Raw genomic sequence first — 10,789 nt, forward strand, 5'->3', positions numbered from 1 at the left:
CCCGGTACATAGTTGTATATCTTAGTTGCAGGTCCCTCTAGTTGTGGGATGTGGGACGCCGCCTCAACGTGGCCTGACGAGCAGTGCCATGTCCACGCCCAGGATCCGAACCCTGGACCGCCGCAGCAGAGCGCGTGAACTTAACCACTCGGCCACGGAGCCGGCCCCTACAAACCACATTTTAAGAAACATTACCCTTAAAATAAAACGATAGTGGCTGCCCTTGAAACTTTTCATAAGCTAAAACCACCTTGCTGAAGTTGTAAGGCACAGAAATTTGCGGTCTTGATCAAGATCTGTTCTAAAGACTATTTCCAGCTTTATTCTTGCTGCTCAAGCTCTGCTGGAATGAACGATTCTGTCTTTTACCAGAACAGACAGTCAGGCTCTTCAGTTTCCATTGGATTGTTAGACACCTAAAGCCTGTTATTCTCACCCTGGCCAAAAACATAACTTATTTGCAGAACAGAGAGCCAAGAATTTGACTGTGAAGAGTTGACAACTCGGGAAAAATAGGTTTCTCCTCTCCTAACCTCTCTCTCCCTCTCCTCTCCTCTCCCTCCTTTATCTATGACCCTCCATCTTCTACTTCACTGAAAGACCAAAGCCATCTAAATTATCTCCTTCAATGTGCCAGAATCCTCTCCACCAGGAATATCCCACCCCAGAAAAGAGGCCAAATCTCCACTGGAAGACTGTGCACACACGCACACAGACAGATACACACAGATACACACAGACACACAATCAGTGCCCGGTCTGCTCCCCTCTTCCCCCCTCGAATGGCTTAGTCCATCACTTCTCTCTGAGGGTCCCTTTCTGCATTGCTGCTTCTCTTCTGCTGACAATCACATTTAGGGCTCTCTTGACCAAAAAGAAAACTCTTTTATCCATCTTGTGTCTTCCTTATCTATCTTTTTTTCACCCACGAGCATCCTGAAAGAGGGGTCCACACTGGACACCTCTTCTTTATCATCTACTCCTTACCCTCTGCCCTCCACCTCAATCACTTTGCTGAAAACATTTTCCTCAAAAGTTACCAAAAAACTCCTTCCTAATCACCAAAAATAATTTTCTTCTCAATCCCTATTAGTCTCTATAAAATGTGGCACCATCCATTCATTCATTCCTTCAACAAATATTTATTGAGCATCTACCTCAATATTCTCCCATGACCAGTGTCCCCTTGATATTTGGATGGTGTTGCCCTCCTTGAAGCTGAACGGTTCTTCTCCGCCCAACACTTTCCCTGTTCCTTCTGGTCCCTTTCCCGCTTCTCTTCTCTTCTCAGCTCCCAGGTGAAGTCAGTCTTCTTGGTGTCACCTCCAGCCCTTTCCTGCTCCTTCTATACTTTCTCTATACAAATTGCATCTACTTTCATGGCTTACAAAGCTACAAATCTACCCTGACTTTGCACCCATTTTCCAGACTCATCTTTGTAGTGATTTCCTGGCTGCCCTGTCAAATGCAACATGTCCAAGTCAAACTTCTCCTTGAACTGTTTCTTCTATCTTCCTTCCTTATGTGTGTTTTTTTTTTTAAAGATTGGCACCTGAGCTAACATCTATTGCCAATCTTCTTTTTTTCTTCTTCTCCTCCCCAGAGCCTCCCAGTACATAGCTGTATATTCTAGTTGTGGGTCCTTCTGGCTGTGCTATGTGGGATGCCGCCTCAGCATGGCCTGATGAGCGGTGCCATGTCCCCGCCCAGGATCCAAACCAACAAAACCCTGGACCGCTGAAGTGGAGCACATGAACTTAACCACTTGGCCACAGGGCCAGCGCCTTCCTTCCTTATGTTAATTGTAACATCAGTCCTCCAGAGATTCAGGCCAGAAACCCCTGAGTCATCTTTGATTCCTTCCTCTTCCTTGTCTGCAATATCACAATTTGTCACCAACTATTGTTCCTCCAAGTTATTTCTCCTGTCATAGTCTCTTGTTCACTTTGCTGTTACTCTAACTATTGCAGCAGCCTCTTAACTGCTTCTCCTAATTCCTCTAGTCCTCACCCTGACTCTTAGCTTCCATCACCCACTGCTGGATTGATCTTCAGCTATGGGAACCAGGAAGGAGAGTTTCTCACATCATCTCCTTAGCAAGGATCACTTTAAATGCCTGTATTGTCTGCACGGAAGGCAGCTGCTTCTATCCTGAGGACGTGGGTCTAGTTGTCTTATTAGAGCCGTGAAGACTGGTGACTGGAATTTTTCCTGTCATCTCACAACTGAGAAAAGGAAACCAGAATCCTGAAGTATGTGTCCTCAGAGGGAGGCCATTTGGTGCTGGCTGACGTTCCTCTGGTTGTGGCTAAAGAGAGGGCTCAGTAGTCCTGTCAATGGGCCTGCCTGCACCGCAGAATGGTTTCTGTAATGAAGAATGCCCGTTACCAGGGCATTTCTACACTACAGGTGGTTTCTGTGGAAGTCATTGTCTTCACTTTGAGTTCTTGAGTCAATTGACTTGGGATTAACTGACCTATACGGTTGAGAATAGATTTATTTTGTACTTCTCTGACTAGGCCCGTTTTGACTCTCTAAATTATAAAAATGTTGATGTCACATATCTGTATAGTGCTTTACAGTTTCTCTTAGTTTATAGTAGCCCCGTTTCACAGATGAGAAAGCTGAGATTTGGAGAGGCTAAGTGACTTGCCCCACTTTCCATACTTCATAAGTGACGGGGCTGGAACTCAAAGGTAAGAGTCAAAGCTTGGAGAGTGTGAGCTCTGCACCGCTGTGCGACTGTTGTCAAGTGCATGACCTCGCCACAGTTTGGGCTCTTCTAACCCGACTTCAAGAGAGCTGAAGTAAAGGATAGAGAAATAGTGACTGACTTGTTCCAAGTTCTTGGCCTGCTACATGTAGACTAGTCTGAGCCTGGGGACAAGTCTGCCATATTTTCGGGAGCAAATGATGTGACACCAGGCTATTTCTGCCAATTTTCCTGCTGTTTCCTTTTCTGTGATGATGTCAGAGTGAGTTGTGATGGCTGTTGACTGCTTGGGGTGACATGACTGCTGTCAGAATATGTGTGTGGTGTTGCCTAAAATGGATAGTTTTTAAGAAGTTCTCTCAGAGGAAGAATCTGCATCCAGGGACAGTGAGGGCACCACAGCTGGCACTGATGTGGGGCATTCCTCACTCTGAGTCCTGGAACCTTCTAGATTTCTCTTCTACCACTGCAGTCAGAGAGCTCTCAGCAAGGCAGTTAGTTTTCTCCCTTGAACTGCAACTGGTGGGAGATGTCCAGCAGTTGTCCGAGTCCAGTGAGGGATGCAGGTTGGCAAGGTTGATGGTGCTGACAGGCAACGTTTCTCCTGTGTGGGCCTCTGGTGACTCCACAGGTATGAGGAGGGGATGGGTGTGTTGTTGACTCAGGTAAAGGAGTGGTGACAGAAGTGGTGATGACTGGTGGGAGATAACCTTCCCACAGAGTGGCAAAGTCACTCCCTGAAGAGAAAACAAAGCCTGTGTCTTGTGTGCACGCATGCGTTGCCGGCAGAGGGTTATTCTTAGAGCCTGGTCTATTTGTCTTGAGTTATTCCTGGAACTGGAGGTGAGGAACCCATGAGCCACATCCACAAAGTTTCACTTTTCTGCTGTTACTTCCTGATTGGTGGGGCTCTTTGCCAGGCTGTGCCTAGGTCAGTGTAGAGCCAAGGAAAGCACCCAAGTGGAAGGATAGCCTTGAAGAGAAAACTGACTCATGGATGAGCAGCAGGTGCCCTGAAAGGTGTGATAAGTTGGAGCAGGGAGGCGGAACCCTGGCCTTGCCACCCTGTGTAGGGAGCCAAGGCCATTTGAGTTGTATCAGCCTTAGAACCAGTAGAGCCACCATGCTCATCACGGTCACTGGGGTTCGGGATGCAGCCTCAGCCCCTCTCAGAGAGGGGGGAGCATGTCGTGGGAACCGTTGCTCACGTGCAGCTGGGTCTGCACTTTTCACGACTGAGGATGAAGACTCTGTTGTTCCCTCAGAAATTCTTGGTGACTAAAGACTGAAATTTCTGAGCGGTTCCTGGGCTGTGAGTGATTTCAGGCTTCTGCTCCTCTGTAGTCAGGGTTTGGGAGCTGAAAATTTCCCAGAGCTGCCCCTCAAAGACAATGGGTTGGTGTGAGATGATGGATGTGATGGCTGTTGGAGCCACTGCTGTAGGGACTGTGACAGGTGACAACAGAGGTGGTAGCTATGGTTTGTGTTCCTGCTGTTATTTTAGAGGAAACAGAAACTGTGACCAGTGTTGTGTCAGCAAACAGAAACTGACCAGTGGTGTGTTGGCCAAGTAGTTTTCCTCCATTTTTCCTAGAATTCAAGATGGGGAAAGACACTAACTCAAAATGCCCTTAGGATAACTGATCTCATGATATCTCCAGCACCTGGAACAGTGGCTGGCATACAGGAATTACTTCACAGACATCTGTTGAATAAATGAACTCGTGTCCCCATCCCCTGGTCTTTGGTTCCTTCAGCTGAGGTTGGAGAGAGGGTGAGGTTGCACCTGTTTTCCTATGACTGTCACGGTGGTCCCGGGGCCAGGAGGAAGCCAACACGATGGTTGCAGCCTGGGAGGTGGGACCACCATTGTGGCAGAAGATAGCCAAACTCCTGGGGGCAAAGCTAGGCTCAAGGGTGTGCCTGCCTTGGATAGGAGCCAGGGAGAGCCGAGCTCCAAAACCAAGGTGGTAGAGGCTGGAAACTGAACTTCTGAGAAGAGGAAGGTGTGGGGAAAAAGAAAGTTGGTGCTGTGCTGGTGAGACATGGTCAAAGCTAGAGTTTGATGTTTCTTGGCTTGGTTCTGGAGCTTCTGGGGTTATCACCAGGGTAACCTTGGTGTTGCCACACCAGACGGTGGGAGAAATTGTATCAAATGACCTGTGGTGATGTCCAAGGTGAAGAAAGCCCTGTGGCTAAGCAGCGTCTGGGTGTGACTTCAGTGGGTATAGTTGGAAAGGAGAGAGACGATTCCTGCCTTGAAGCCAACTGTGAAAGGTGGATTCTAAATTATTTTCCTCTGTGTTATTGACTGGAATTTTTGAGGTCAGCTCAAAGGAGATGGCTCCATTTACGGAGGAGGAAAAGGAAGAAGTGCTTGAGAAAGCTGTAATGATGCCAGTGACTTTTCCGATACCCCAGTTCCCTCAGATCACAGGTCAGCTGGTCTTTGACTTGTGGAAGAAGAGAATGAAGTGGGAAAGTGGTATTGGAGTAACTGTTGTGATTTGGTATTTGCTTGGTTGTTTTAGCTGTGATTCCTGACAGACATGGCACTTCTGACACCCCCTAGCAAGGTCCTTTCTGAGCCCGACATGGACAAGAAACAGCAGAATCTGACAAAGCCATGGAGTGGTTAAGAGCGTGAATTCTAGAGTCAAACTGACCAACATTTGCTGTATGACTTGGGCAAGTTACTTGACTTCTCTGAGTCTTGGAGGCATTATTTATAAAAGCGGGATGATGGTAGATAATAGTAACATCAGTGGGGTAACCTATGTAAAGGGCTCAGTACCTATGCTCAGTAAATGGCACTCTGCGCTGCCTGGTATCTTGGTCTCTACAAAGTTCTGAGATCCCAGCAAAGGCAGCAATCCTGTGACCATGTCCTTATCAGGGTAGAACCTCTGCTTGCTGCTCCATTCCCTTCCCAGACCTCCACTGCTACCACCAGGCCAAGCCACAGCATCTTCTGCCTGGACATCTGCAGCCAGCTCCTAACTGACCTCTCATTTCACCCTTGCCCCCTTTCAATCCATCTTCCTCCACAATATCCAGAACGATCATTCCAGAGTTCAAATCTGATCACATCACTCCTTTACCAAAACCCCTCACTGTCTACCCATTTTAGTTCCCTAAAATCCACAATCAATTCCACAGCTTACAAGGCCCTGCATGATCTAGCACCTGCCTACCTCTTTAAAGTCCTCCAAAGGGCCAAGCTCTCTCCTCACTCTGCACATCTTCCCCCCACCTGGCTTACTACTTGGTGTTTAGGTCTCAGCTCAAATGTACAGCACTTCCTCAGAGAGGCCTTCCTGGACTTACTAATCTAAACGAGGTCTCCCTATTTTACTCTCACCATAATACTTGCTCACCATAGCACCACATTTGTAGTTGGGAATTTTGCAGTAATTCTCTCCCTCTGATACTAGATCCCAGCTCCAGGAGGCTACGCCCTGTCTGTTCCAGTTTCACTGTGTACACGCAGTGCTGCCCTAGAACAATGTTAGCTACAAGGTAGGCACTCCTTAAATACTTGTTTAATTAACAAATGTATAAATGAATGAGTGAACGCATGAATGGATGAATATCTCAGCTTCTGCTCTTCCTCCCTCAATGGGCTGTGTTGGTTTGGAGATTTGTTTGTAAGCAGTTTTGTGCTGCAAGGCAAACCTAGTGAACAAGGAATCAGGAGATATGGCTTTTGGTCCCAGCTGCCCTTCTTATGGGCTATGTGACCTTAAACAGGCTTTGGAGGCAGCAACCATGACTTATTCATCTTTGTGTGCAGAGCACTTGGCACAAGCAGAAATTTAGCAAGTGAATGAATAACTCTAAACTCTTTCCTATTCTGAATTCCCCAAAACCCAGTCAGCAGGATTTTTGGAACTCAAACTGCAGTTTTATTTGGGAGTATTTAAAGAGAGGATAGATGTCTATGCAGAACTCAAAAATGCGTACTTGGAGAACTGAGCTGCCCACAACCCAAGCCTAACCCTAACGCTAACTCTAACGCTCCATCTGAACATGGCCACGGTTGTAGAGGCCTCGTGCACAAACACAGACAGGCACTCAGATCCTGGGACCTCTTCAGAGTCTCAAGGAAAACGTTGAGTGTTTAAACCTCAATGAAGTGCCAACAAATTGAATTCACTTCAACTCAACTCCTTGATGCTTTGCTGGGAAGTAAGGACTAAGTATCTGCTTGCCACGAATTCAGCCTAGTAGAAGGAAAGATGAACACTCGAGGAGAAACGTTGGAACTGGGAGGAGAGATGGCCTATAACCTCTTCGGTCCTGGCCTTTGGAGAAGTGGCTTTGCGAGCTGTGTGATGTGCCTATCTGAGGCATCTCACGGTGCCATGAAACCAGGGAACAGACAGGGTAGCAAACCACTTGCGTGAGCACGTAAAGACCAGCCGCTTCTTGGCCTCTCCTGGCAATGAAGGCTTAAATCACTCCCGTGTCAAATACCGCCAGGACAGCCTCTGCGTCCGGAGCTGAGCCCAGAAACCAAGGGCGGGGAGGAGATTGCTGGGCAAGGAACCATGAAGTGGTAGTATCAGCTCAAGCAGGGCCTTTGCCCGATGGCAGAGCTGGCATTTAGGATCTGTTCACGCTTTATAAACTACATTCTGAATAAACCAAGCTGGCCCTTGCAAACCCACAGGAAGGACGAGGTGGCTTCTTAGAGACTCAAGGATCCTTGGATAAATGAAAATGCCTCTGAGCCAAGAGAGGTGCCCGCTCCATGTCTGGCTCCATCCCCCTCCTCACTTCCCATCTCCCCAGCTCTGAAATGGAATGATTTCTCTCTCAAACCAACTTTACAACTCTTCGACTTTATTCCAGAGACTACCTCATTTTACCCTCACCACAACCCTAGGAAATAGCCACTTCCCATTTGACTCATTTTGCCGATGAAGACACCCAGCTAAAGGGACTCGTCTCACCTTTCCTGGGCTGGTAAATGGCAACATGAACATGGGGCCTTCTGATCTCAAGTTCCTCCTCTTTGCTGTACATTTTGTTGAGCCGCTGGCCTAAATTTGATTGATTTTCTTGTCAGGACCTGTTCTTCAGGGATTCTCTCCTTTTGGGTGTCCCCAAGCACAATGAGGGTTTCCTGGGCCGGGGGCGGGAGCTGATGGCCTGCAGAGGGTTTTGGTGCCCTCTGTGGCTAGTTGGTTAGTCCTCTCCCAAACCGACAGACAGACTGGAGGTTCTGTGAGAGAGGGACAGCAGGAGACCCATCCCTTTGGGGCCCTCTGGGACTGTGGACCGCTCCTGTCCTGCACTCACTACTACCCGGTGAACTCCCAGTGGCCGCGCAGGGCGACAGCCCCTCGGTTACTGGGCCACTGATAGTGTTGGAGACTGAGGCTTACTTTGACCCAGTTTCATTGCAGTAGGGCATGGAATCAGGGTTGCCTTGTGAGTCATTCCTGCCAGGAGCCACCAGTAGCCACTGAGTTTCCACTGGCTCCCTATCCAGCCCATCCCTGTCCATCCTCCTTTTCCCTTTCTCCTTCAAGAGCCAGGGCTTTTCCTTAAGGAAGCCCTTACCACTGCAGTGCCTAGGTGGAAACCCGGAGTTCCTCCCTCTGGCCTGGGCAGAGGCTCTGACACCTGCTCCAGGGATGACCCAGGTCTGGACGAGGCTGCTGGCAGCAAGTGTGGAAACAGGCTCTAGATTCAAATATAGGCAGGTCACCCATAAGCCCCCGTCAGGGATCCAAGGGAACAGGACGGACCAGTTTCCACTTTCCCAGAAGCTCCCCCAGGCAGGTGTGGAGACTACTTTTCCCTCCAAGTCCTCATGAAGCTCAATCAGATGCTTGGGAAACCACCTCCCATCCCATTCCCACCTCCTTTCCTAGCCCTGCTCCATTTTATCCCCCAACAATGCACAGGACTCAGAGCTCCAGGATGTCCCTGCACTTCCTCAGGGTCATCATGGGGGCTCCCTTCCACCTTCATGGTCCTCTGCCCCTTCTCTCGCGCATACCCTATCGCTCACCCCCTTGGCTTTCCTTGCCTGCTCTCACCCAAGTTCTTGCCCCTTTGGGCTCCTTTCCACAGATTTCCTGGCTCCTCCTGAGCTTGATGACCCTAACGCAGGGCTGAGTGCGGAGTTGGTACTGAACACTTTTCGTGTTGACTTTAAATCACAGAACATCAAAACTTAAGAACTTAGGGAACAGAGGTCACGCCGTTCACCACCCAGCTTTTTACACAGGGGAACCAAGGCCTTGAGAGAGATACAATAGGGCCTGGTCACAGGGACCAGATCAGTTAGCGCAAAACCAAAACTAGGCCCCAGGGCCCCTAAATCCAAGCCACATTCTCCCCATTGTCCATGGTCATGACTCCCAGAGACACTCCTTCTTCCACAGCTCTATATTTTACCCCCAGGACAAGACCTTGAGTGGCTGGCTGCTGCAGCCTCTGAAGGCTCCTTCCAGCCTCCATTTCCTTAGTGTGTAATGAGTGGGTAGGGCTGGGGGGTGGCGTGGGGGGAGGCTGTGCTGGGAGGGTGGGGAGGCGATGGTCATTTTATTTGCCCTTAGCCAACCCTTAAACCTTTCAAGGAGGGCGGAATATTCCACTTCACTGGCATGTGTCTCTCACTCTCCTAAGAGAGTGTGTTCTTTCTGACCCTCTCCCCGTGAAATGATGCCTTGGGTGAAAGCCTCCCAGGCCTGTTGAGGAGGGGAAGGAGCTGTGATTGTTGTATCTTGGTTTGGGCTCCTGACCCCTCACCCTCTCCTGGGCCCCAGAGCCTCTGAGAAGACTCAGACATTCAGAAATACAGAATGAACCCTGGTCCTGGAGCCAGAGAGGCAGCTTGGAAGGTGGTGGGGAAAGGACTGGGCGACGCAGGGGGAACTTCTCCGACAGGCCTTGCTTCCTTCCCCACCCCCCAGCTCCTTACAGAGAGGGGAGGTGGCGTGTGTAGGAAGCCAAGGCCAACACCCAACACGGGGCTATGAGCCCTGCCCTGAGGGCTTGAGCCAATGAGCCAAGGCAAGAAGCTACTGCCCGCATCTCAGCTGCTCTCTAATCCTTGCCTTGTTTCTCAGAGCCAGTCTGCCTCTTTCCTTCCTTTCGGTTCTGCCTGTTTGTTCTGATTTTCTCTGTGTCTATTTTGCTTTGGTTCATCCGTTCCTCACCTGTCTTTTCTTCTAACTCTACATCTTTATACACATTTTTCTTCCAGTTCTGTCACCCAGCTTTCCTGTTTTCCTGTGTCAGATCTCTCTTCAACTCTCTCTACAGTTCTGCCTACTGTCTCTTTCTCTCCACAAAATAGGCCTGGTTCCCCCGATGGGTTTCCAAAAACCAGGCCACTCTTGTCCCCCAGACATCTCTCTGCTTCTCTCTGTCTCTGTCTCCTCTTTTCTCTGTCTCTGTAGCATTCTCCCTCTCTCTCTCTTCCATCTTGTCCCATCTCTGTCCTTTCATCTCTCTCTCCACGACAAAGGCCCCAGCTCCGCTGATGGGCTCCCTGACATCAGTCACCCTCGGCTCCCAGAATGCTGCCCCAGGTGCGTCACTTACCCGGGACCACTGGCCAAAAGAAGTAGGAACATAAGCAGCTCAGGAACAGCCAGGGGACCCTCCTCCAATGGGCTCCCCTCATGGCTCCAGAAAGAGTCCCTCAGGCTCCCCAGGGGAAGCTCTTCAGCACAGAAGCAGTGGTGTGAGGAGCAGAGGTGAACCTGTCCCCACCAGCTGCTGGCCTGAAATAGGTGCATTTCCCTGAGGGGCCAGAGTACCAGGGGAAGAGGACAAAAGAGGGCGGGGCCCGGTGCCAATCATCGTTGCTCCGTCTTTTCTTTCCTCAATCTCCACCCTCTTCCCCCACCAGGAAAAAAAAACACTGAAACACCCATTGCTCTGCTGCTAGTCAGCCTGAGCCAAGCAGGGGGAGGGATGGGGAGGTTGGCGATAGAAACTAGGGCACCCTGGAAATGAATGGGCCACCCTCCTGCTGGGATCCTGGGCCCTCTCCTCCCTCTCCAGGGGCTGCCCTTGTCCTGCCGAGCTTTGAACCTCTGCGGTGGGAGGCAG

The 10,789-nt window shown here is 49.7% G+C and overlaps 1 protein-coding gene across 1 annotated transcript in view; it reads right to left on the bottom strand.

The window, feature by feature from the left end:
* Positions 1-10,436, bottom strand: part of MUC4 (mucin 4, cell surface associated) — a 46,554-nt gene extending 36,118 nt beyond the window's left edge. Inside the window, exon 1 of the mRNA XM_046659816.1 lies at positions 10,277-10,436. Within this exon, the coding sequence (XP_046515772.1) occupies positions 10,277-10,358 (82 nt within the window). The 5' untranslated portion in view covers positions 10,359-10,436. The remainder of the gene's footprint in view (positions 1-10,276) is intronic.
* Between the last annotated feature and the right edge of the window lie 353 nt (positions 10,437-10,789).

The sequence above is a fragment of the Equus quagga genome, chromosome 4, assembly GCF_021613505.1.
Source record: "Equus quagga isolate Etosha38 chromosome 4, UCLA_HA_Equagga_1.0, whole genome shotgun sequence".
NCBI classification, from domain to species: Eukaryota; Metazoa; Chordata; class Mammalia; order Perissodactyla; family Equidae; genus Equus; species Equus quagga.